Here is a 22,641-nt window from a genome sequence, read left to right as displayed (position 1 = left end):
GATAAGTTGCCATCAAATATTTCTCATCTTTTTCTATTTACGCGTCGCATCTCACAATAATACTGGTGCACGGGTGCCGTGTGAAAACTTGTGCACCGCCTTCAAACTGGCCGTGTACACGCCATCGTTGGCCACTGTGAAGTTGTTTGGTTTTTCTTCCTGGTAGAGTATGCTTTGTTGTTCGCCCTTCGGGGTGAGAGCAACCAGCTGCCGGAACAAACAGAAAATTTTCCCTTGGGCGATCTGGATTTTCCGCACCTCCTCTGCTCCTTTTTGCTCCCAGCAGAGCTCGTACGACTTGAAACAACGCACCGTGCCGTCTGAGTGGCCCGTCACCAGCAGGTCTTCGTGCGCATCCATTGCGGTGATGTTCTTTCCCGCGAAAAGCTCGCCTGTCGCGCTTCTGGTTTCCATATCGTAAATTGCAACCACCCCACTTTCGTGTGCCACGAGCAGATTTTTGCCCTGCATCTCAAAGAATATGGTGTCCTGTACTGCCGCGGCCTGATCTGACACTGTTCCGTCGTCTAGAACAGCCAACCCGACAACGGGATCGCACGGCTCTCTGACTCTCCGGAACTCCCAGACGGCCTCGCCCGTGGCGCACTGCCACACGTAGACTGCTCCGTCCCGCGCGCCGGTAACCACGTTGCGGCCCTTGCCAATGATGGCCAGCCCGGTCAGACTGGCCGTGTGTTTGCGCAAAGTGCGTGGGTTGCTTCCGTCGAGGAAAGACCAGATTTTCACGCTGTAGTCGAGCCCCATGCTGGCAACCACTTGCTTGCTCGGGAAGAACTGGACGTCCAGAACGTTGGCATAGTGTGCGTTTGCGATTGTCTGAAACGTTCCGTCGGTCCTGGCAAACTCCAACGCCCCATTGGCCGAGCCCAGAGCTAGGTCTCCGTCCACAGTGGTGGCCACACACGAAACGTCGAGCTCAGACTCGGCTCGCGAGTCCGCGAGACCAATGCGAACCGTCTTGGACCCGTTGGAAAGCACCACTGTGTCGGCATCCTGGCCAAACTGCCAATCGCCAAGAGCCCGCACGCTGTCGCCCGCACACTCGAAATCGTGGCGTTGGCCATTCACACGCACCCAGAACGCCTCTCTGGCCACTGCGCCCCGACGCGCGTCGTCGATCACCGCCCGGAAGTCTCGCTGGATCACTGCCTCATCAATCATCGGCTGTGCAAAAAAAATCAAGACACTCATTTTTCTTGCATTTTCCCGTCATGTCGTCAGAGAAGGAAAACGAGGTGCTGTCGATGTTTTTCGACGACGCGTTCGTGCCACACGACTATCTGGACGCGCTCTTCACCTCATCGCTCAATCTCAACACCCCACAGCTCAAAGACAAGTCTATATCGTTTGCCTCGTCTGCGTCCTTGAAATCGCTCCAGGGCAAGTGTCTCTCGCTGCTCACGCATCTGGACTACTACACAAACGAGCTCACGCGCCAGTTCGAGCAGAAACTTCAGGATTTGCATAATTCGTCGTCCATCATCTCTTACACCTCGGACGACAACGCCGGAATCACAAGACTCGAGTATTACGTGGAGTATCTGGCCTCCTCGATTAACTCGCTCAATAGGGACCTGGATGACGTCAACACGAAGCTCAAGTCGGTGAACGTGCCGCCTCAGTCGGAAGACCTTGTCAAGGACTTCCAGGACCTCAAACTGGTCAAAGAGCGTATAAAAGCCACACTGGACATATTCGAGATAATCCAAGCCGTGGTGCTCACAAGCACAATTGAGGAAGGAAAACTACAGAACGCTTCGAGCACGTTGTCCTTTGCACCAACAGGCTCCACGCAGAGCGACCCGGCTGCAAACGTCAGTCTCGACACGTTCTCCTCGTCGCTCAGTATACTCGAAGAAACAATCTTGGACCAGATCCAAAAGGAGAAAGGATCCGCAGAGGTGAACCAGGGACTCGTGGACAAGATCCAGTTACTGGTGGACCTGCTTCCGTTCTTCAAAAATCTCACGAGATTCTACCTCATCTACGCAGACTTCGCCCAGTTCCTCGAGAGCGAGAAAAAACGCTATCTGAATAGGTTTAATAAATAAAAGCCTTTATACAATTGACAATTTTTTTATACATCCTCCGAATGAGCAGTGTATCTGCTGTCATTGGAAGAGAAAAGCGTGCTTTCGGTCATTTGCGAAGAGTCAGAGGTTTCGGTCGAGGTGGAGGACCTTGATCTTCCAAATATATTCTTGAACGTGGCAACACTCAAAACATTCTCGTCGTGGAAGTCAGGAGTCTTCACCTCCCTCTGTTCCACTTCCTCAAATGCAGCTTCCTTGTGCTTCTTTCTTCTGAAGCTCAACAGGCTCACCAGCTTGTTGAACGCCTTTGTAGGGAAAATCTTCTCGACCCAAACGTCTGGAACAATTCTAATCATGATTCCAGCAGGAATGGACACAAGACCACAGATAATTGCGGTTCCCCACATAGCTCCAGTTTGGCGCGAGATACTGAAAGCTGCTCCTCCAACAAACATGATTAAAACCTGGAAACCGGCAATAATCGCTGCAATTGCAAGGAAGTACCAGTTGCTGAAGAAATGCTGTGTGAAGTCCAAGTTAGACCGAGTGATTCTGTCTCTCACCTTCGTAATTCCATCTCCTTCGTCCAGCTTCCGCGTGAGGAACAGATTGAAGAACTGTAGCCAGACAAAAGTGTTGAACGTCAGCGAAGAAAGTTTGGTTCTGTCGTGGTCGGTCACATGACCGTTCGGATAAAAGATCTGCTCGCCTGCGAAATGGATCACAAATGTAATGATCAGCTGGATGGCAGACTGACTCATGATCATCTTCCACATGGACGTCGAAATCAGCGGAGCATGGCGACCGGCAGGCTTCTGGTCTAGCACGTCGTCGGCAGGCTTGTCTGTGGCCAGGGCCAGAGCAGCAAGCGTATCCATAATGAGATTCACCCACAACAGTTGGACTGCAGTAAGAACAGAGCTGTCGTCCGAAGATGCAACAGATGAGATGAAGGTCAACGCAACGGCAGTAACGTTGACTGTAAGCTGGAACTGAACAAACTTACGGATCGACGTGGAAACGGTTCTTCCCCACTTGATAGCGTCAACAATTGAGGAGAAATCGTCGGTGGTCAAAATGATGTCAGAAGCCTCTCTGGCAACCTCTGTTCCTGCGATTCCCATGGAAAAGCCCACGTCGGCCAACTTCAGAGCTGGTGCATCATTGGTACCGTCACCAGTGACAGCAACAACTTCCCTCAGATGTCTCAAAGTGTCAACCAAAATACGCTTATCCTCAGGACTAGAACGCGCCAAAACGCACAGCTTTGGAATTAGACTGATCCGTTCCTGGTCGCTGAGCGTCCGGAAAACAGGACCTTCCATGCATGCGCTTGGATCGTTGTACTGTTCTTCGTTGAGGATGTTGCAATTTCTGGCAATGGCACGAGCCGTCAAAATGTTGTCACCGGTAACCATACGAACACGGACACCTGCTCTGGCACATTTTTGAACTGCTTCCTTCACTCCATCTCTTAGTGGATCCTGGATACCAACCAAACTGTCAAGAACCAATCCTTCCTGCTTGTTCTCACTTTCTCCAATAACGATCTTTGGAAGGTTGTTGTTCTTCTCTGCAGCAGCGTTTGCATCGTTCGCGAGAATCTCAACAGCATCCCCAAAAAGACGCATTGGATCGGCCTCCTTTCTGTTATCGTTCTTAGCCAACTCTGCAGGCGGCCATGAACTCAAACCGTCATAATCACAATGAGCAAGACACAAAGTTCTGAGGGCGTCTTCAGCAAGAACCGTGATTTGAGAATTGATCTGCTCTTTCACGGTGCTCGTGATCGGAACAATGGTTCCATCAGACTTGGATCTGAAGCTGCAGCGAGAAAAAACAAGTTCAGATGCTCCCTTGATGTAGAATCTGTATCCAGAGTCTGTCTTGACAATCAGTCCTCCCCACTTACGAGAAGACTCGAAGGGAATTACCTGGACTATACGGCTTTGCGAGTGTTCCCGGATCAAGTCCAATGGGCTCGAGTCGCCAATGGCTTTGAATTTATCCTTTGCCAATAGCAAAAGAGCACACTCGGTCTTGGATCCAACAAACTCCTCTTCAACCTCCTGCTGCACTGGTGGTGGTGACTTCTTGAACCAACTGGATTTCTCCTTCACTGGAGCTTTTTCCTCCTTCTTGGACTCGAAAGCGGTGGAGTTCAACATAACGTTGTCCAAGACGCTTGCCTTCAATCTATCAGCGACTTGTCCCGCCACCTCCAGACTGGTTACGGTTCCATCTGAATTGGTATCGTCAAACTCCTGGTCTCCAATAAATCCACGAACAACACGCATTCTGTTCTCCGTCAAAGTACCCGTCTTGTCTGAGCAAATAGCGGTCGCACCGCCCATTGTCTCACAACTCTTCAAAACACGCACCAGATTGCCGTCCTTCATCATACGCGTTGTAGCGAAGGCAAGAGCAAGAGTCACGGCCAACGGCAATCCTTCAGGAACAGCCACCACAATAATGGTAATTGCAGTGATCAAGATGTTGACAAACTTTGTACCTTTTTGAGCACCGGTCAATCCAGAGTAGTCCCCGTTAAGCTTCACACAAAACTTGATGAAAAGCACGATGAACAAGATTATGGCTGCCAAGAATCCGAACTTGGCAATACCATCTGCCAGTCCTGTGAGTCTGGCTTGTAACGGAGTCTCTTCCGCCTCGTGACGAAGAGACATCATGATTTTTCCATGCATTGAGTTGGTGCCAACGGCAGTCACAATGGCTTTACCTTGACCGCTGTTCAGCTTGGCACCAGATATTAACATTGGGTCGTCAACTCCCTTGTCTCCAATATCTTTCGATGCGTCGCCAAGAGCTTCGTAATGTTCCAAGGCGTACCTTGCAGGGATCTTGCGTATAGCGTGAGTTTCACCTGTTAATGCACTCTCGTCACATTCGCACTCTCCAGAGACGAGCACGGAATCGGCAGGGACCACTTCACCTGTCTCGACGTACACCAAGTCTCCGACAAGCAACTCTCCAATAGGCAAAAACTGTTTTTCGCCCGATCTATAAACGATGATGTTTCTATCGTCTTTCTTTGCGTTCAGTTTGGTGAATTGGCGCTCTTTGTTGAAGTCGTTGAGCGATCCAACAAGCACCACGATCAAAATGGCCACAATGATGGCCACACCTTCGACCCATTCGACTTTGGGCATTGCTTTGCCTTCTTCGTCGTACTCAGTAGGCTGACCAAAAGTCTCGTAGAGACCCAGTGCTAGTGATATTATGGCTGCGATGGTCAACATGATGAGGATCTGATCGTGCATGGCCTCCCAACATAACTTGAGAAACGATTTTGGAGGTTTTTGTGGAAGTGTGTTTATGCCGTATGTTTTCTTTCTTTGCTGTAATTCTTGTCCTTGGATGTCAGAAGACAAGCCTCTGGCCTCGTCGGTGCCCAGTCCAGAGACTAACGCGTCGATTCCGCCTAATTCTGAGAGTTTTTGTAGAGACTTAGGATCATGGAGGGCCCCAAGATCCTCCAGTGAGAACTTTTGATTGGCTTGCGCCTCAAGATCAGTGGGCCGTCTTGAGATAGCCATGGTTTGAAATTTTCTTTATTTCAGCGAAAAACTGCTTTTATATCAAATGCGCATGTGCTTCACCCACGTATTCCTGTGCCTCGTACTTAAGGGTCCAAGAAATGATAATTTTTTTTACGATAAAGAAGCTCTGCAAGAAAAAGGAGGCGGAGCAGTAACAAGGATTTTTCTCAACTGAGCAAGAATATTTCCATAAAGAGGAAAATTGATGAAATTATGTCAAACGCCAAGCCCTAAAAGATCCACCTGGGCACACGGATATGAAATTGAGAGCATAAAATACATTGAACTAGTTCTTCTATAACGTAATGTAGTCATTTTAGCTTCAGCCCCCATTCTTTTGGTTCATGTTTAATGGAGGCAGAGACAAATTGTTGATGGATGGCAGCGACATCTGAATTGCTTGCGCCTGAGCGTTTTGCTGGAAATCGTATCCAAACAACGGGTTCACATACATATTTTGCTGCTGCTGCTGTTGTTGTTGTTGTTGCTGCTGCTGTTGCTGTTGCTGCTGTTGCTGCTGTCTGTTCATGGCAGCATATATCTGTGAGGTATCCATCATCTGCGACATGTACATCTGGGTGTAGTTGGGGGTTTGGGAAGCATCACTCTTGAGCTGTTGAGGCTGCTGTTGCTGCTGTCCCGATTGTCCGTTAGCGTATCTGGTTCCCTGTTGGCCGTTCACCTGGTTCACAAAAGTCAAGTACTGCGTCTGGTCATTCATCGACGCACTCTGCTGTGCCACGGTCGGTGACGAAGAATTCTTGGTTCCAGACTGCTGTGTCATAGAACTTTGGGGTGTTCCCGAGCCACCTGCAAGAGCTGGGTATAAATCCTCAGCCTTGAACTGCTGCGACTGCATCGCAATCATATTTGGCTGGTAGTACACAGCCTGCTGCTGCGGAATCTGGGCAGCGGACTGTTGGGGTGCTGCCTGCATAGCTGAAACCTGTTGCTGGGTCACAGATCCATTTGCAGAAGCAACAGATTGAGGGAAATATTGGTTACCATTTAACGCAAAAGCGTAAGCATGGTTAGGATACTGGGCCACGTAAGATTGCATGGCCAAATTATGGTTTCTGATAGCTTGTTTTGTGCTGCAGTGAGGACAGTTCTTCTTGCTGTTTCTTCTTGGAGTGTATTTGTATCCAGGATATCTCTCAGCATGACGTTTCTTTTCCTCTTCAGCTTGTTTGTTCCAGTACTCCTTGTCTTCCGGAGGCAAGTTTCTCCATCTACGACCCAACTCTCTGGACACATCCGGGTTGGTTCTAATAACGTTACCTTCTTCAAGTAAGGCCTGATGGTGTTTTTGTCTGAACAAAATGAATGCGTTTCTTGGACGAGGAATACGATTTCCTTCCTGCTTACAGGTACATTTCTCGAACAACTTCGAGGAATCTAGCTGAGGAGGTTGAGGGGGAGGAGGGATCTGCAGAGCCTGCATCATGTACTGCTGCTGAAGCTGCTGGGGGTACTGGATCGCGGCTTGCTGAGGAAATTGTTGTTGCATGGCGATCTGCTGGTACTGGATTGGAATTTGGGACTGTTGCTGGACAGTCATCTGTGGCTGATGATACTGTTGGGGAGGTTTTTGGTCGTGGGCCTGGTTAGGTGGGATCAGCTCATTAGATTCCGTCTTTGGCTGTTCTGGTAACGGGGAGTTGGAGGCAGAATTAGATTGATGAGTATTTGGAGAGTGTTGCTGACTCGAAGGTTGAGGTTGCCCTGGGATGATATGTGAAAGGGGCGGAAGGCTTCTCTTGCCGTCCTGCTCCACCTGGTACTGTTCCATCTTTGGTGATGGTCTCTAGAGATCTTGATAGATTATAAAACTTGTTTATAATATTTATTGTGAGACAAGAATTTAATAAAAAACCTTTCTTTGTTTCTTTGTTAGTGCGTTTGTTTTCGCTCTCGTTCCAACTTTTCGAAAACGTTTTCTTTTTTTCAGAAACAAAGCTTTTTAGTGGACAAAAAAATATTACACAGAAATTAGACAATATCCACGACAATAAGCGGCCGAAGCGGACAATAAATAGGTTTATGCAAATTTCGCTCTAACCGTTGGGATCGATGATCTGGGACCGGATAGGCGAATTTCGCAGCATTTATTTGGCCGGATTAATTATTCAGACAAATTATTGCGTCGCAGAACCGGTCAGACGAGTCGAGACCAAACTGCAATCTGACTTGGTTCAAACTCGCACAAGTAGACCCGGCACACTGCTGCAAAACAGCTTGCGATCTGCACAAAAAGCGAGGAGCCAATTATGCTGGATAGATGATCTCAGCCTTGCTATTGTAAAGTTCTTCCTTGCCCTGTTTGTTCAGGAGAAACTATATCTGTATCCATTCGCCATTTCGGACCAACTAATGAGCACATCATAAACCAGACCTCTTTCCCTCTCGGGAAACGGAATGCGTCTTATTTCTAGTTTGGGTACCTCCAATTTCGAATCGGGTAATCACCACCTTTTTTCAAACAATTATTTTACTTCAACAAACAATAGTAACTGTGGCTACACGACTGTTTTTGTTTACATTTTCGCTCATCCAGAAAGAAAACTTTGCAGGATCCCCAGATGGTCCCAAACCCTTGTCATCAACACTTTTGTTTTCTAGATTGCTTTTAGTTTTCTTCCTACACACTTGTATACAAGCTTCAGAACTCACCATAGTCATTCATTAACAACCGAGCTTTGCTCCCAAACTGCTACCAAACTTACTTTAGTTCAACTCGTTCCTGATATACCACAGAACTTCCGCTTGTTACCCAATTTTAGAGACACTATAATGCTATTCAAATCCTTTGTTCCACTCCTTCTGTTGACAGCTTCTGTCAAGGCTGATGAGACCACAACTTCTTTGATCACTTTTACAGTTACCGAGACCTTGTTATCCCCATCAGAGAGCTCTGCATTGTCAGTTTCCTCTGCCTCGGCCGCCTCCGCTGCCTCTGCTTCTTCTGCTTCCGTTGCTTCTGAGTCTTCCGCCTCTGCGGCATCTGTCTCTTCTGCTTCGGCCGCGTCTGCTGCTTCGGCTGTCTCTGCTGCTTCTGCTGAGTCCGCCGCTTCTGCTGCTTCCTCTGCTTCTGCTGAGTCGGCTGCCTCCGCGGCCAGCGTCGCCAGCGTCTCTTCCGTCTCAGCTGCCTCGGCCGCCTCTGTCTCTGAGGCCTCCGTTGCCTCTGCTTCCGACGCTTCTGAAGCTTCTGAAGCTTCTGCCGCTTCTGTCGCTTCCGAGTCCTCTGCCTCCTTAGAGAAGGCCAAGGGACTCTTGGCTATTGCCTCCGCTGCCTCGGTCAGCAGCTCCAGCGCAGAAGTCACAACCACATCCGCACAATCTAGTGCTAGACCTTCTGTCGCATCCTCCACTCTTAGAACCTCGATCGTGAGCTCTGCTGCTCCATCTTCCTCGAAGGCTTCTTCCGTGGTGCCTGCTTCGTCCTCTTTCTCCTCCAAGGCTTCTCACAGCAGTTCTGCTGTGAGCTCCTCCAAACACAGTTCTAGCGCAAAGCACTCCTCTTCGAGCTCCGTTTCTACTGCCGATGATACCTCCTCGAGCGCTACCAGCTCTGCTTCTGACTCCACCGCTTCCTCTTCCTCCTCTAAAGGTGACGCCAATGGTGTTTCTCCATTGAGCGGACTCACTCTTGGTGTCGCAGGAATGGTGATGGCTGCTTTGCTCTAGATATGATTTTTCAATGTGTGTTTTTTCCGATTTTACATAGAATCACTTCAGTTCAATACCAGCTAATTGTTGCTATCGTTTATTAATTCCCCTGTAACTTAACTGTACAAGAATAAAATGCGTTTCTGCTACCGCCAGGAGCGTCGACCCAACGTCCCAAACGGTGCTCCTTAGATAAAGAAGCGAAAACACGAATGCTATCGTTCTCAAGATGGGCGTCGATCTTGGTCACGACTCCCTTGACTCTATCAAGAGTACCTATCAAGTTGAACTTGCGTAGTTCTTTCTCGAGCTTCCAGACCTTGATCTCGCCATTCCACGATCCCGACAGTATCAAATCGCTGTACGGAATAGCACAGATGGCTGTGATCCAATATGGTTGCGGCTTTGGAACTTGCAGTTTGGCTTCATCTGGATTCGTTTCCGCGCTCGCCCGCCAAACTTCCTTCTCAGGCTCTAACCCGTGTGCTTGTCTTTGGATGAATGTAGGCTTCTTCTTGGCCAAAGACCATAAACAAATGTTACCGTTGTCCGAGCCGGTAACAAAATGGGAGTCATCAATCATAGAGACACAGTCGATGCTGCCCTCTGCGTAGAAATCAATGCCTGCTTTAGGAGTGTCTCCTCCACGGAATGTGAGTCTTGTTTCTTCTGCTATTTTCCACAACATTGCAGTTCTGTCTCTGGATCCAACAGTGACACATCTTTCCTGGGCCAAAGCAGCAATATCCACAACCAAATCCTGATGTCCATACAGGGTTTCCAATTGTGCCAGCTGATTCACGCTGTACGTTCTAATTTTCAGATCGGCACAGGCTGCGTACAATTGGTCGCTATTTCGACGGAAAGCAAGACCCAGAACTTCGCCTCGACGATCTCTGATCTCCATCACTCTCACAGGAGCAAGGTTCTCGCTGCTCCATATTATTATACGCTTGTCTCGTGCTCCCGTCACAACATATCTACCATCAGGACTAACGGCGACGGCCAGAATCTCGCCGCAATGGCCATTGTTCATCTGTTCCTTGGAAATCTCTGTGTATTTGCGCCCTCCTTTGGCAAACTTCATTTTCTGTGGTTTCTTTGTCTTGTCACTAATGTCCCATTTCACCAATTCCATGTCTTTGGAGACGGTGTATGCATATGGGTACCGCACAGCTACTCCGGTCAGCCCCTTGCTGGCGACCCGACTAACGGCGATCTCCACATCGTCTAGCTCTAATTTGTCACCGATGTATTGGTAAACGTGTCCCTGTTGTTCGGAAACGTCTTTTTGTAATCTGGAGGCAATAATGTCATCGTCCAAGTCCTTGGCATCGAACTCATACGTCTCAGCTTCAGCCTGCAGCTCGCTCAAGTACTGTTTGGCCATTCGCCGTCTTTTATCGGCAGCGCTCTCGCCGGCGTCCTCCTCTTCGCTGGAACTCTCCTCGTCTTGCTCAGACTCATTGGCAGAAGAGTCTTCAAAAATATCACTTTGCACTTCCTCCTCGTCAATGTCGCTCGAGCTCTCCTCAGCAGGCTTCTGCAACTTCCGAGACGCCTTGGTATTCTGTCTCTTGGCCACAGAGGTCTGTCTGGCTGGCCGCTTCCTTTTTTTCGAAGGATCAGAGAAAAACGAATCCGCCATGGTGATGATGTCTTTACTAAAATTTTTTTTCAGATAAATATTTTTTTATCGCATCCCTGCACCGATTTTCAGATCTATAACGCGTACATTTTGTTCAACTATTTTCATCATGGACTCTTTGAAACAGGTGTTTGTGACGGCAGGAATCACGTTCGTTAGACACTCGTGCGACTATTCCAAGCTGTATGTTTGCACAAATGACGTTTTGAAGGTGTTTGATGTGAAGAACCCGGAAAGAGAGCCTGAAGTGCTCGATATTATAGGGAAGGTCACTTCGTTCGAGGTGGGCGAGTTGAACGGTCATCAATACGGTGCCGTTACCTCCAAGTCTGGAGTGTGCGAGTACTATGATCTGGACTCGCTCAAATCCATGGGGAAGCTGCTGCGCTCGCCTCTGGCTTTGGCGGACGCTGTTTTCACCCATGGTGGATCACAGGTGCTCTGCGGCGGAGCTGACGGCGAATTGAAGCTCGTGTCTCTCGATTCAGACACCACTATCAAATCCATCAAGACGAACGACCAGGTCACTGCGATTGGGTACAACAACGTGGGAGATTTGGCAGCAGTCTCGCTCGCCAACGGAGACGTTGCTATTTACGCGTATTCTACGTCCGAACCGGCTGTCAAACACGTGTACCCCAACAAAACAGAGAAGCACAAGTTTGTGGACGACGAGGACGACGATGATCTCGACCTTGACGACGCGTTTGGCAGTCATCCTCCAGCCACCAAGGCTGCGGCTGGTGTCTGTGGCTGCGACTGGCATCCAAACGGTGACCTGGTGGCTGTCCCCACCAAGGACCGCGAAATCGAGGTGTACGACCGTTCCGACCTGTCGAGCGTGAGTTTCCAGTTCCGTGGTCAGTCCCATGAAAAAGGCCTGGTCGACTTGAAGTGGTCACCGAACGGACAATATTTAGCTTCTGTTGGACGCGACCAGAAACTGATCATTTGGGAAACCAAATCGCACAAGTCAGTTAAAGTGCTCAACTTACCAGAAGAGGCCTGTTCTCTCTCTTGGGGACGCGCAGACGGGTCGTTTGATATCGTTGTCGGTACCAATTCCGGACATATAGCCCAGTTCGACTCTGTCGTTTCAGATAAAGAGTCGTTCAAGGAGTCTGAACGGCCAATTGACGACCTCGACTCCGAACCAGAAAGCGAGGTGACCGGTCTGTTCGATGAAGTTCCCGAGGACGACTTTATAGTGGACGACGATGGTTCTGGCTACGTTGAAAAGAAGAGACCAATGGCTGCGCATCAGCCAGCCAAGCACCGCAAAGTCGTCATTGACGCTCCTGTTCAGGAGCCGTCGTTCACGGTGCAACCATTCTCTCCAGGAGGAACCCCTTGGAATGGCAATAGAAAGTACCTAACCATGAACTCCACTGGCTATGCTTGGACGGTGAAACAAGATGGCTACAACACAATTACCGTCAGTTTCTTCGATAAAGGTCTGCATAACGAGTATCATTTCAAAGATCTATATGGGTTCAACGTGGCTTCCATCACAGAGGACGGTATTCTTCTTGCCTCAGCTACCAAGTCTAGAAAATCCACCATAATGTACAAATCACATGACCAGCAAGATACGTGGCTGCGGTCCCTTCTTTTGCGGCCGGGAGAGTTTGTTTCGTGTGTGAGTCTCAGTAAGACAGCGATTTATGTTTCAACCTCTCTGGGATTCGTTCGCAAGTACAGTCTTTTTGGCCGCATTGAAAGAATCGAAAAGACCGCTCCTGTGGTTGCCTGTGTGAACAGTGACAAGTACCTGTTCACTGTGACGTACAATTCTGGTTCATTGAACTTCAACGTGCAAGATCTGGATGGCAAGTATTTCCAGAGAAACGAGCATCTGCCAATACATCTATCTGGTAGCGCATATTCTGCATATCCTCTGAAAGGAGCATTTTTCTCGCTTGATGGAGATCCATGCGTGGTTGGCCACGACGACTTCTTGCTGGTGCTCACAAGATGGAGAGACCCGTTGCAAGCGTCCTGGATTCCAATCTTGGACACTACCGAAGGTGTCAAGAAATTATCCACGGGTGACAATATCAAGTGTTGGCCGTTAGGATTGTTGAAGAACAACTTCAACTCGATTGTGACAAGAGGCTCTGAATATCCGTCGTTCCCTCTAGCTATGCCTTTGGAGATTCCTATTAGATTGCCAATCACTGGTGAAGAGGACGAGGAAGATCCCGAAGAGGAGCTTGTGCGGTGCATCACTCTGGGAGAGCTGCTCAATGATGCGATTAGTAATGACGATGTTGTGGACGAGACCGCCCAGGAGCGTCTGGGTGAGATCAGTGTCAAATACGATGCTGCTCTGTTGAAACAGTTTGGTCATTCCTGTAATGACGGTAGCATCAGCGACGCTCTGTACTTGGCTACCAAATTGCGTGATGAAAGAGCCTTACACGCTGCATCCAAGATCGCCGAGCGCCTGCAACTTATTCATCTGGTCAATAAGATAACCAAGCTGAGAGAGGCCAGAATGGAGTGGGGGGATTGATCATGATCTTTTCCCGTTGATTCTGTCCACATCTTTTTGCGAAATAATTAGTCCGTTTCTAGTTGATTTTCCAATGCTGTTAATCTTCAAACCACGATCTCTTATGCGGTGGTCCTTCTTTATGCCCTTGCCGATTCTCGTATCGATCGACTTGGTTCCACGGCCACCGATCTGTCTAAATTCGCCCTTCTTCTTCTTAGCCAGCACTATTCCTGCGTCCTTGGCCTCGCGCTCGTACTTCTCAATACGTTGTAACTGTGCCTTCACCATGCCCTTACGCATGTTCATGGGCATCTTCTCGAGTTTCTGGCCATCTTTGCCGTTCACCTCAGACACTTTTTGTAATCGGTTCTGCAAAGTCTTTACACGGGCTTTCCCTGTTGGATTCTCGTGATCGAGCGTTTCCAGAGTCAGATCTGCTCCCGAATACGCCTTTGCCCTAGTCTCTGCCAGGATATGCGACTCGTTCAGCAATCTGTCCAAAGCAATATCGTTTTTGATGTCATCCTTGTCTTCTTTTGTCTTTGAGTCCTTAAGTTCCTGCTGTTCTCTGGCCCTCTTCTTGCGCTTGAGCTCCTCCAGAGAAATCGGTTTGCCGCTCTTGAGGATTTTCTTGTGTTCCTTGCTCTGCTCGACTTTCGACGGAGCGTACTTGTCCTCAAACTTGACAACTACGGGAGCCATTATAAAATAAATAATTTTTCAGTAATTTTTTTTATCGCAATGACCATATACGTTGGGTGTATTGATATACACGGCGGGAAAGTCAAACAGATCGTGGGAGGTACGCTGGAGAAGGACGATAGGGAGAACGTTGACGAGGTGTCGACGAACTTCGTGAGTGAACTATCGTCTGCCCATTACGCCCAAATATACAAGAAGAACAACATAGAGCGCACACATGTGATCAAGCTGGGGTCGCTGGCAAGCAACGACGAGGCCGCCACGAACGCTATTAAGGCCTGGCCGAACGCGTTGCAAATTGGAGGCGGGATCAACATCTCGAACGCCAAGCAATGGATAGATAAAGGTGCGGCCAAGGTGATTGTCACCTCGTGGCTGTTCCCCGAGCAAGAGCTCGATTGGACAAGGCTGGAACAGCTGAGTGCTCTGATCGGCCCGGAGCGACTCGTGATCGATCTGAGTTGTCGCAAAGTGGAGCAGGACGGCCAGCACCACTGGGTGGTGGCCATGAACAAATGGCAGACCTTAACCAGAACTGTTCTCAGCAAGTCTCTGTTTGACGACTTGAGCAGGTATTGTTCGGAGTTCCTGGTGCATGCTGCCGATGTGGAGGGGCTCTGTAAAGGAATCGACGAGGAACTTGTGCAGAAATTGGGAGAGTGGTCGTCTATTCCTGTTGTCTATGCTGGCGGAGCAAAGTCGATTTCTGATCTGAAGCTGGTGGAAAAATTGAGCGGGGGCAAAGTGGACTTGACGTACGGAAGCTCTCTGGACCTGTTTGGGGGCAATATGGTTAAGTTTGAAGACTGTTGCTCGTGGAACAAGAATCATAAATAATGTGCTCTAACTAAATAGTTGTTGGTCTTAAGCTGGACGATAGATATGTCAACCCGGTAACGATCCGCACTCCCATGGATTTTCCCATCTGGTAGAATTTTTGGAGCCAGGGCCGTAGCAGCATGAACGCAAACGCGTACCCGAATCCCTGTACAAAAGGCATAATTATCTGGTCTTTGAAGATGGTGTAAATGACAAGAGTTGGAGTGATGATAGGCAGCGGGTCAACATCTGTAGTCTTGGCCCTTGCCTTGCTCTGCTGCTGGGCAGCAACAAGCAGCTTCTTGCGGAACACCTGCTCAAACCTCAGGTCGGGAATTGGGAGTTTCTGGGCCATAAGGATAATGTAGAAAGTACGGGTTTTCGGTGTGCTTTATTTTTCATTTGTGGCGAAAACGAAAAAAAATAAACTCACCATGTCTGAAGAACCGCAGGTGACTATTCGGAAGGCTGGCAAAGACGAGGTCGACTTCATTTTGAGTGACGTCGACATGTCGCTGGCCAACTCTCTTCGGAGAACAATGTTGGCAGAGGTTCCAACGTTGGCGATCGATTTGGTGGAGATTCTGGTCAACACCAGTGTTTTGGCGGACGAGTTCATTTCCCACCGTCTCGGTCTTGTTCCGCTCGAGAGCGAAGACATCGAGCAACTCAAATACACCAGAGACTGCACGTGTGAGGACCACTGTGAAAAGTGCTCTGTCACGCTGGATTTGAGGGCCAACTGCACCTCCGACGAGACCATGAACGTTTATTCGAGCCATTTGACTATTGTGAGTCCGACCACGGGCCTGAATCTCGGCACACCTGTTGTGAGAGACCCGGAGAGAAAGGGAGTTTTGCTGTGCAAACTGAAGAAACACCAACAACTGCACGTGAGATGTGTTGCGAAGAAAGGTATTGCCAAAGAGCACGCCAAGTGGTCGCCATGTGCGGCCATCGGGTTCGAGTACGACCCGTGGAACAAGCTCAAGCACACGGACTACTGGTTCGAAGAAAGCGTCGAGGCTGAGTGGCCCAACTCTGCAAACTGCGACTGGGAAGAACCACCTGTTCCTGGAGAGAAGTTCGACTACACAGCCAAACCAAACCGCTTCTACATGAATTTGGAAACAACAGGCCCGCTTAAACCTAACGAAGTGTTTTCCAAAGGCTGTATCGAGTTACAAAAGAAGATCGCCAACGTTGTGTTCGAGCTGGACAAGTTCGACCAGCAGCAACTCCAAGCCCAACAGGCCAACGGAGGTACGGCCTATGCAGGACAAACGGTCTATGGAGGTGCAAATGGTACGACGTACGGCGATGTTGTAGGCGGAGGACAAACCAGCTACGACTTTGGTTCTGGTAGATGGTGAAATGTAATAGTTAACGATATAGAAAATAAATTGTTTGAAAATCTCATTATTTTTTCCCAACGTTCATGTCGCAGTACATTGGTAAGACCATCTCCCTGATTTCTCAGGCAGATATCAGATACGTTGGTACATTAGAGAACATTGATGGGTCCAAAGGTACGATTGCCTTGAAGAGCGTCCGGGTTTTCGGTACCGAGGGTAGAGTCCTCGACCCAACTAGAATTGTTTATCCATCGACACAGATTTACGAGCACATCATGTTGAGCGGGCCAGATGTCAAGACTTTGAACATTTTGGAGGTCCCATTGGAACAGGTTGTTCCCGAGCCAATTCCCGTGTTCAATCCTGCCAATTTCTTCCCTCAGGGCCAAGTTCCTTTCCAGCAACAGCCTCAACAGCCTCAACAGTCCCAACAGCCTCCAGCTTTTCCTCCTCAGGCCCAGCAGCCCGCCGTGTCAGCGCCAGTCTCGCGCGAAACTCCCCAACAACAGCCACAGGAGCCAAAACAGGAACACAAACCCCAGCCAAAGTCTGAGCCTAGACCAGAGCCTACGGTGGTCAAACCCGAGCCAAGGGAGCTAGAAAAACCAGCGGAATCCACAGAGACAAAGCCCCAGAGACAGCAGTCTCGACCTGCCAAGAAGGATGCCTCTATCGGCGACGATTTCGATTTCGAGTCTAACAACGCCAAGTTCGAGAAAGCGAACGAGTCTGGCGATTCTACGTTCTACAACAAGAAGTCCTCGTTCTTCGACACCATTTCGTCCTCGACAGAACAGTCGGCCGCAGACAGAATGAGATGGCAGGAGGAGAAACAGCTTAACATGGACACCTTTGGCCAGTCGTCGGTGGGAAACCGTCGTGGTAGAGGCGGATTCAGAGGCCGTGGTAGAGGAAGAGGAAGAGGAAGAGGTGGCCGTGGCGGTGCTAAGGCTCCGGAATGGGCATAAGTAATGAGATAGTAAAGTCCATCAAAAATTTCTTGAAAAATAAATCACCCAATATAATGAGCTCCATCAGGCCGTTTTCCGCCACAGATCTGTTTGAGCTCAACTCAATCAACCTCGACCCGCTCACAGAGAACTTTTACCTGTATTTTTACCTTCAATATCTTTCAGAATGGCCCTCGTTGTTCTATAAGTCGGTGTCTTGTTCAGGTGCTAACGAGGGTTACATGTTGGCCAAGACCGAGGGAAAAGGTACCGATTGGCACGCACATATCAGCGCAGTCACGGTGAATCCAAATTATCGACGGATCGGACTGGCTTCAACTCTTTGTTCCTCGTTGGAAAGATTCACCGAGTCCGAGCCTTACGAAGCATATTTCATTGATCTGTTTGTCAGATGCAACAACAAATTGGCTATCGTGTTGTATGAAAAACTCGGCTATTCTGTCTATCGACGAGTCGTCGGTTACTACGGTGATTACGAGAGCAAAACAAATAGGAACAAGATTGACGACGAGATCGATGCGTTTGATATGCGGAAAGCTTTAAAACGGGATATAAAGCAACAGTCGGTTCGTTCTAACGGACGTAAGGTCAACGTGCTTCCAAGCGAGATCGTGTTCTGAGCTTCACCTTCCTTTCCCGCTATTTTTCTTCACGTTGTGGGTGAGCATGTGTCTGAAGTACGCCAGGAACTTGTTACCTGTTGCCTGGTTATCGGCACTTAAATCTTGCACCTTGACCTTTTCGTTGCATATCGGACAAACTGCAACATAAACATGGTCGATCTTGTACGAGTTCTTGTTGTTCTTGAGTTCTGGGTGCAGTCCGATCATCGTTGGCAAGGGCATCTCCGACCCGTTGCTGAAAACTCCGTGCTGCTTGGTCAAATGGTGCAAATACCCTGACGAATTGAGATCAAAAAACAAGCCGTCAAAGTTGTCCTCCGAATCCTGCTCGGTTGGCTTACAAAAGGAACACAGGCCTTCTCTCTTGTGACGCTTGGAGTTGTGGTGCGACCGCAAAAACCGGAACACCCTTGGTTCATAGAAATTGATATGGTCGTTGTTTCCAAAACGCACAATCTCGTTGCTTGTGATGTTCGACTTCTTATTGATCTCGTACCCCCACATGTTGTCCTCGCCGTATTGCAGCCGGTTGACAAATAGCTCGGGAGTCAGTTTGTTCAAAGAACAGTACGGAACCAGATGCATATTAATCATGGCAGTATACTCTGGGTCTCCACGTCGAAATATGTTCACAAAGTCCTCCACCAGAAAGCTTTTCCTGGCTTTGTTTATCTGGACCTCTGTTTCAAGTCCCAGACTCTCGACAAAGCTGGATTTCTGGCGCTTGGGTAACGGCTCGAAGTTAAACTCGTCGTGCTCCAAAAAAGATATTCTTCTGGACGAACTTGACGAGTCTGATCCGTCAGGAATCTCCAGCAAAAAGTCAACCAGTTTGCTGTCTTCCGGTCCTGTGAACGACTCGTCTGACGATGGAAGGTACTCGTCGAAGAACTTGCTGTTGGAGGCCTCGGAAGTGGTGCGGCGCGGCGTGCTACCGTCCAGCTCCTCAGAATGCCGATCTCCATGATCGCTCACGTCGAGCCATTCCTCGAGCAATGGGAGCCCAGGACTGTCAACCAGTGTGATTTCGGTCTGCTGGTCATTGTCCAGCGTGCTTTCGCGGTTGATATCTTTCGGGTCCACGACATTGAACTCCTCGACAAACGATTCATACAACCCAGATCTCAAAAAATGGGTATCAATTACATTTGCGTCTCTGTCAAACATGTCCCTCACGATCTCCATCTCTAGTCCTGGAAATGCTTTGTTTGAGAACATCAGGACACACGCTGATCGGTTTGGTGCCTATTGATTTTTTATATCGACTGATTCAAGATCATTTTCTGTTCTATTGAGATCCGAGAACAGAAAAATTACAGAACAAAAACGGTGGCACCCTACTTCCACTCCTTGATGACCCTATCGAGCGCCCCACTGGTCACAACGGTTTCCTTGCCGCCAATGCTGGTGATGAAGGCAGATTTAATCCGACTTTCGTGAGTCTGGAGCTCTTCTGCAACCACGCCTGTTCCCAAATCAAATCCGCGAAGAACACCGTCGTCTCCGCATACCCACACACCCAGCTTCTGCGGCCGCGCAAGTATGATGGGCTCGGAGAATTTGTCTTGCGGAGACATCGAGTTGTAGTTGGAAATAATTATGTTGCGCTTAATAGTGACATCACTTTGGAAGGACTCCGTATCTGTAGCCGTAAGACTCATTTCTTTCAATCTTTCGGACACTCCAACGTCGCCGCATCCAACTAGATTGGCGATTGTAGGGATCTCTAACGTGATGAGTCGCATGTAGGGAACGTGGTTGGTTGCAACCACTGCGGAGCCAGAATAGGTGGTGACAATTTGCATCGGCTGAAAAGAGTGGCTCGAAAACTCCGAGTCGTTCAGGGCTATACGACCGATCTCAAATAGCATGTCGGCAATTGTGAATACTCCAACCATGGATGTATCTGTTCGGCCAACCAAAATTAGCGGATACCCCGATTTGTCGGTGGAAGTGTGGATACACGTTCCTTTGGTCATTAGTGTGATCGAGTTAAGCTTGGTGATGGATCCAGAACGTAAGTCAACAATAGTGGCTGTCAGCTTGCGGTCCCAGCCAATGGAGATCGTGTATCCCGTGTTCTTGTCGATCGGATGGTACTTCAAATCCAAAATGAGACGCTGGTGGATCTGTTCTTCTGCCAACAGCTCCAGCTCAAAAGACTCGTTTGACACTTTCCAAACCCGCATCTTGCCGTCCATTCCGCACGAAAGAAACACGTTTGTGCCGTCAATTCCAACAGCCAGCTTTGTGGGCGTCGATCCGTGGAGATCGCTTCTGTTAGCGAGCTTTTTCTGTGCAACCAGATCAAACATATGGACTTCTCTGTCGTTGGTGACAAAGACAGCGACTTCGAGCTCCTGACCGCCCACCAGAGCACTGAAACTCGATGAGTAGATGACCAGCGAGCCCATGTTCCCCAATGGTAGTCGAGATTGTGTCTGCGGGATATCAACCGTCCATTCTGGCCTGACAGTAGATTTGAGGTCCAGAGACTGCAACGACAGATACTCGTATCTGTCTTTCAAGATGGTCTCGAGCGACTCGTCCACGGAATAGTCAAACTTCTGGTTGAGCTCGAGCTCGAACGAGCGCAGCGTCTGTATGAGGTTGTTGGTCTTGAGGTAGTGTGCTATCAGCTGTTCTGGAGACGGCATTGCAAATGATTAGACGATCGACGCGACTATTGAAGTAAAGCTTCTTCTTCCTTTTTTGACCCGCACTTTTTTTTTCTTAGCCCACAGGAAGTTTCACGTGACTGTTTTCTGGGTTTGGGTCGTTGCCCGGGACCAGGTCAAATAATTTTTCTGAAAATTTGCAACTCTATCACTAACTTCAACCATGGGAAAAGGAAAGCCTAGAGGACTTAACTCCGCCAGAAAGCTGAGAGTGCACAGAAGAAACAACAAGTGGGCTGACAAGCAGTACAAGTCCAGATTGTTAGGAACCGCCTACAAGTCTTCTCCATTTGGTGGATCTTCCCACGCCAAGGGTATTGTTCTTGAGAAATTGGGTATTGAGTCCAAGCAACCAAACTCCGCTATCAGAAAGTGTGTCAGAGTGCAACTGATCAAGAACGGTAAGAAGGTGACTGCTTTCGTTCCAAACGACGGTTGTTTGAACTTCGTCGACGAGAACGACGAGGTTCTCCTTGCTGGTTTCGGTAGAAGAGGTAAGGCTAAGGGAGATATTCCAGGTGTCAGATTCAAGGTCGTCAAGGTCGCTGGTGTTTCCCTGTTGGCTCTCTGGAAGGAGAAGAAGGAAAAGCCAAGATCTTAGGTAGAAAGAGCAACAAGACATAATAAAAAAGGTACAGAACTATACTTTGTAAAACTCGTTGTATTACGGTTACTTTACATAGCCAACCCGCGGCCTTCGATGGAAACTCCTCCTTTCTTGGTGGACTTCTTTTTCTGGCTCATCTGTGTGAGTCTCTGGTTCAGTTTTTTGAATCTCTCGTCTCTGCTCAAAGACGATCCAACGCCCATAGCGGCAATGCTGCTCTTTTGCTGGCTCATGCTGTTCAGGTTCACCTGTGGAGCAACAGTGTACACGCTGGTACGGGCCTCTGGTGCAGCAGCACGCTTTCTTCTGTCAGCACTTTCCTGGTACAGCGACTTGCGGATCGGTTTCGTTTTGATGCCTGGCGAGTTGACCAATCTGTCCGCGTCAATCACCGCAGTCTGCACCTTCTTGGCTCTGTAGTTGTCGGATCTGCCCATGATCGGTCTTGTCCAGTCTCCGATCAACTTCTCAGCCGTTCTCTTGAGCGATGGGTCCACTTTCTTCGACTTTTGGTAGAAAAGTATAATCTTCCCCAGACCAGACTCTCTAAGATGAATCGTCTTGATCGGCAACTTTGTGAGCTCGCTGAACAGCGTCTTTTGGATCTCAAATGCAGGCAACGAAGCGTCTGGAAGTGGTTCCAGCCAGATTCGCACAGCCTCCAGCAGATTGTTATCGAGAATCGAGTCGTACAAGTTCGACTTCAGTAGCGTGTCTTTCACCTGCGGCAGCAGTTTCAACTTGTGTGTGGCCGGCTTTTTGTTGTTGACGCAGTCGATGTCGAGTTCTGCGGCGTCTTTCATCATGTTCTTCAAATGGGCAATCGCCTCGTCTTGCATTGCTTCGAGGTCCACCTCGTCGTTCTTCTTCCGCTTGGTTGGCTTCTTCAGCACCGCAGCAAACCGCTCCTCGAACTCTCTTCTCTTTCTCGTTTGTTCGTCCTCCTCAATAGGCTCCTGGTCGTTTTCTCCAACGTCGATGCTCTCCTCGGCCTGTCCTTTACTCCTTTTGAGCTTCTTGTTCTTGGGCTTCTTCTCCACCTCCTCCGACGCAGCCCGCTTGTGCGAGTCCAGCTTGGCCACATCCTCTTCCAGGTCGGGCGTCTCGCTGGTCTCTTTGTCAAAAACCGCGTCCAAAGACGCTGTTTGGTCAGTGTTCTCTTCGCCTTGGCTCATATTTTATATAAAATATAGTGTACAGATGTTTTTGTCCAAAAAAACTTTTATTTCGCCATGGACGGATTCTCCGAGGAAGACGCTAAGAAGTACAAGCAGATGCAAAACGAGGCCACTTTGAAGCTCGCCGCACTCATCGCTGTCGGCTTGTGGCTCGTCCCAACCGCTGTTCATTTTGTTAAGAAATCCTTGTAAGGTTTCGAAATTGCATTTGTATATATGGGGCGATGATTGGGTGTGCACCTACTGGGGCTATATACCCGTGTATACTTCCACATGTTGA

The 22,641-nt window shown here is 48.9% G+C and overlaps 25 protein-coding genes across 25 annotated transcripts; 15 read left to right on the top strand and 10 right to left on the bottom strand.

Annotated features, from left to right (window-relative positions):
• Nucleotides 1-51: 51 nt before the first annotated feature.
• Nucleotides 52-1,182, bottom strand: OGAPHI_004445 (uncharacterized protein; the record flags this gene model as incomplete). The annotated part of the gene is made up of 1 exon (XM_046205524.1): nt 52-1,182. One exon carries the CDS (start codon nt 1,180-1,182, stop codon nt 52-54), a length of 1,131 nt encoding a protein of 376 aa, XP_046061460.1.
• A 50-nt stretch (nt 1,183-1,232) lies between these two features.
• On the top strand, nt 1,233-2,072 carry OGAPHI_004444 (uncharacterized protein; the record flags this gene model as incomplete). The annotated part of the gene is made up of 1 exon (XM_046205523.1): nt 1,233-2,072. One exon carries the CDS (start codon nt 1,233-1,235, stop codon nt 2,070-2,072), a length of 840 nt encoding a protein of 279 aa, XP_046061459.1.
• OGAPHI_004440 (uncharacterized protein) lies at nt 1,640-5,611 on the bottom strand (the record flags this gene model as incomplete). The annotated part of the gene is made up of 2 exons (XM_046205519.1): nt 1,640-1,996; nt 2,105-5,611. The coding sequence occupies 2 exons, from the start codon at nt 5,609-5,611 to the stop codon at nt 1,640-1,642; spliced, it is 3,864 nt and encodes a 1,287-aa protein (XP_046061455.1).
• On the top strand, nt 2,409-2,738 carry OGAPHI_004443 (uncharacterized protein; the record flags this gene model as incomplete). Its single annotated transcript, XM_046205522.1, has 1 exon — nt 2,409-2,738. One exon carries the CDS (start codon nt 2,409-2,411, stop codon nt 2,736-2,738), a length of 330 nt encoding a protein of 109 aa, XP_046061458.1.
• Nucleotides 2,934-3,506, top strand: OGAPHI_004442 (uncharacterized protein; the record flags this gene model as incomplete). The annotated part of the gene is made up of 2 exons (XM_046205521.1): nt 2,934-3,023; nt 3,114-3,506. The coding sequence occupies 2 exons, from the start codon at nt 2,934-2,936 to the stop codon at nt 3,504-3,506; spliced, it is 483 nt and encodes a 160-aa protein (XP_046061457.1).
• OGAPHI_004441 (uncharacterized protein) lies at nt 3,761-4,574 on the top strand (the record flags this gene model as incomplete). The annotated part of the gene is made up of 2 exons (XM_046205520.1): nt 3,761-3,925; nt 4,011-4,574. The coding sequence occupies 2 exons, from the start codon at nt 3,761-3,763 to the stop codon at nt 4,572-4,574; spliced, it is 729 nt and encodes a 242-aa protein (XP_046061456.1).
• A 325-nt stretch (nt 5,612-5,936) lies between the features above and the next one.
• OGAPHI_004438 (uncharacterized protein) lies at nt 5,937-7,406 on the bottom strand (the record flags this gene model as incomplete). The annotated part of the gene is made up of 1 exon (XM_046205517.1): nt 5,937-7,406. The coding sequence occupies one exon, from the start codon at nt 7,404-7,406 to the stop codon at nt 5,937-5,939; it is 1,470 nt and encodes a 489-aa protein (XP_046061453.1).
• Nucleotides 6,941-7,225, top strand: OGAPHI_004439 (uncharacterized protein; the record flags this gene model as incomplete). Its single annotated transcript, XM_046205518.1, has 1 exon — nt 6,941-7,225. One exon carries the CDS (start codon nt 6,941-6,943, stop codon nt 7,223-7,225), a length of 285 nt encoding a protein of 94 aa, XP_046061454.1.
• Nucleotides 7,407-8,346: 940 nt separating the features above from the next.
• OGAPHI_004435 (uncharacterized protein) lies at nt 8,347-10,931 on the bottom strand (the record flags this gene model as incomplete). The annotated part of the gene is made up of 2 exons (XM_046205513.1): nt 8,347-9,074; nt 9,434-10,931. The coding sequence occupies 2 exons, from the start codon at nt 10,929-10,931 to the stop codon at nt 8,347-8,349; spliced, it is 2,226 nt and encodes a 741-aa protein (XP_046061450.1).
• On the top strand, nt 8,408-9,301 carry OGAPHI_004437 (uncharacterized protein; the record flags this gene model as incomplete). The annotated part of the gene is made up of 1 exon (XM_046205515.1): nt 8,408-9,301. The coding sequence occupies one exon, from the start codon at nt 8,408-8,410 to the stop codon at nt 9,299-9,301; it is 894 nt and encodes a 297-aa protein (XP_046061452.1).
• On the top strand, nt 9,496-10,517 carry OGAPHI_004436 (uncharacterized protein; the record flags this gene model as incomplete). Its single annotated transcript, XM_046205514.1, has 2 exons — nt 9,496-9,893; nt 9,977-10,517. The coding sequence occupies 2 exons, from the start codon at nt 9,496-9,498 to the stop codon at nt 10,515-10,517; spliced, it is 939 nt and encodes a 312-aa protein (XP_046061451.1).
• Nucleotides 10,932-11,040: 109 nt separating the features above from the next.
• Nucleotides 11,041-13,446, top strand: OGAPHI_004433 (uncharacterized protein; the record flags this gene model as incomplete). The annotated part of the gene is made up of 1 exon (XM_046205511.1): nt 11,041-13,446. The coding sequence occupies one exon, from the start codon at nt 11,041-11,043 to the stop codon at nt 13,444-13,446; it is 2,406 nt and encodes an 801-aa protein (XP_046061448.1).
• On the bottom strand, nt 11,793-13,392 carry OGAPHI_004434 (uncharacterized protein; the record flags this gene model as incomplete). Its single annotated transcript, XM_046205512.1, has 3 exons — nt 11,793-12,158; nt 12,606-13,260; nt 13,352-13,392. The coding sequence occupies 3 exons, from the start codon at nt 13,390-13,392 to the stop codon at nt 11,793-11,795; spliced, it is 1,062 nt and encodes a 353-aa protein (XP_046061449.1).
• Nucleotides 13,447-14,130, bottom strand: OGAPHI_004432 (uncharacterized protein; the record flags this gene model as incomplete). The annotated part of the gene is made up of 1 exon (XM_046205510.1): nt 13,447-14,130. The coding sequence occupies one exon, from the start codon at nt 14,128-14,130 to the stop codon at nt 13,447-13,449; it is 684 nt and encodes a 227-aa protein (XP_046061447.1).
• Nucleotides 14,131-14,169: 39 nt separating this feature from the next.
• On the top strand, nt 14,170-14,967 carry OGAPHI_004431 (uncharacterized protein; the record flags this gene model as incomplete). The annotated part of the gene is made up of 1 exon (XM_046205509.1): nt 14,170-14,967. The coding sequence occupies one exon, from the start codon at nt 14,170-14,172 to the stop codon at nt 14,965-14,967; it is 798 nt and encodes a 265-aa protein (XP_046061446.1).
• A 10-nt stretch (nt 14,968-14,977) lies between these two features.
• Nucleotides 14,978-15,568, bottom strand: OGAPHI_004430 (uncharacterized protein; the record flags this gene model as incomplete). The annotated part of the gene is made up of 2 exons (XM_046205508.1): nt 14,978-15,295; nt 15,407-15,568. The coding sequence occupies 2 exons, from the start codon at nt 15,566-15,568 to the stop codon at nt 14,978-14,980; spliced, it is 480 nt and encodes a 159-aa protein (XP_046061445.1).
• On the top strand, nt 15,384-16,322 carry OGAPHI_004429 (uncharacterized protein; the record flags this gene model as incomplete). Its single annotated transcript, XM_046205507.1, has 1 exon — nt 15,384-16,322. One exon carries the CDS (start codon nt 15,384-15,386, stop codon nt 16,320-16,322), a length of 939 nt encoding a protein of 312 aa, XP_046061444.1.
• Nucleotides 16,323-16,387: 65 nt separating this feature from the next.
• OGAPHI_004428 (uncharacterized protein) lies at nt 16,388-17,272 on the top strand (the record flags this gene model as incomplete). The annotated part of the gene is made up of 1 exon (XM_046205506.1): nt 16,388-17,272. The coding sequence occupies one exon, from the start codon at nt 16,388-16,390 to the stop codon at nt 17,270-17,272; it is 885 nt and encodes a 294-aa protein (XP_046061443.1).
• Nucleotides 17,273-17,328: 56 nt separating this feature from the next.
• OGAPHI_004427 (uncharacterized protein) lies at nt 17,329-17,895 on the top strand (the record flags this gene model as incomplete). Its single annotated transcript, XM_046205504.1, has 1 exon — nt 17,329-17,895. One exon carries the CDS (start codon nt 17,329-17,331, stop codon nt 17,893-17,895), a length of 567 nt encoding a protein of 188 aa, XP_046061442.1.
• A 3-nt stretch (nt 17,896-17,898) lies between these two features.
• On the bottom strand, nt 17,899-19,083 carry OGAPHI_004425 (uncharacterized protein; the record flags this gene model as incomplete). Its single annotated transcript, XM_046205502.1, has 1 exon — nt 17,899-19,083. One exon carries the CDS (start codon nt 19,081-19,083, stop codon nt 17,899-17,901), a length of 1,185 nt encoding a protein of 394 aa, XP_046061440.1.
• On the top strand, nt 18,524-18,865 carry OGAPHI_004426 (uncharacterized protein; the record flags this gene model as incomplete). The annotated part of the gene is made up of 1 exon (XM_046205503.1): nt 18,524-18,865. One exon carries the CDS (start codon nt 18,524-18,526, stop codon nt 18,863-18,865), a length of 342 nt encoding a protein of 113 aa, XP_046061441.1.
• Nucleotides 19,084-19,235: 152 nt separating the features above from the next.
• OGAPHI_004423 (uncharacterized protein) lies at nt 19,236-20,555 on the bottom strand (the record flags this gene model as incomplete). Its single annotated transcript, XM_046205500.1, has 1 exon — nt 19,236-20,555. One exon carries the CDS (start codon nt 20,553-20,555, stop codon nt 19,236-19,238), a length of 1,320 nt encoding a protein of 439 aa, XP_046061438.1.
• On the top strand, nt 19,768-20,262 carry OGAPHI_004424 (uncharacterized protein; the record flags this gene model as incomplete). Its single annotated transcript, XM_046205501.1, has 1 exon — nt 19,768-20,262. The coding sequence occupies one exon, from the start codon at nt 19,768-19,770 to the stop codon at nt 20,260-20,262; it is 495 nt and encodes a 164-aa protein (XP_046061439.1).
• A 184-nt stretch (nt 20,556-20,739) lies between the features above and the next one.
• Nucleotides 20,740-21,177, top strand: OGAPHI_004422 (uncharacterized protein; the record flags this gene model as incomplete). Its single annotated transcript, XM_046205499.1, has 1 exon — nt 20,740-21,177. The coding sequence occupies one exon, from the start codon at nt 20,740-20,742 to the stop codon at nt 21,175-21,177; it is 438 nt and encodes a 145-aa protein (XP_046061437.1).
• A 74-nt stretch (nt 21,178-21,251) lies between these two features.
• Nucleotides 21,252-22,358, bottom strand: OGAPHI_004421 (uncharacterized protein; the record flags this gene model as incomplete). Its single annotated transcript, XM_046205498.1, has 1 exon — nt 21,252-22,358. The coding sequence occupies one exon, from the start codon at nt 22,356-22,358 to the stop codon at nt 21,252-21,254; it is 1,107 nt and encodes a 368-aa protein (XP_046061436.1).
• Between the last annotated feature and the right edge of the window lie 283 nt (nt 22,359-22,641).

The sequence above is a fragment of the Ogataea philodendri genome (genome assembly GCF_020536065.1).
Source record: "Ogataea philodendri strain CBS6075 chromosome Unknown scaffold2, whole genome shotgun sequence".
In the NCBI taxonomy this organism is placed as follows: domain Eukaryota; kingdom Fungi; phylum Ascomycota; class Pichiomycetes; order Pichiales; family Pichiaceae; genus Ogataea; species Ogataea philodendri.
The sequence above is the reverse complement of the archived record's forward strand: the minus strand, read 5'-3'. Positions and strand labels throughout refer to the sequence as shown.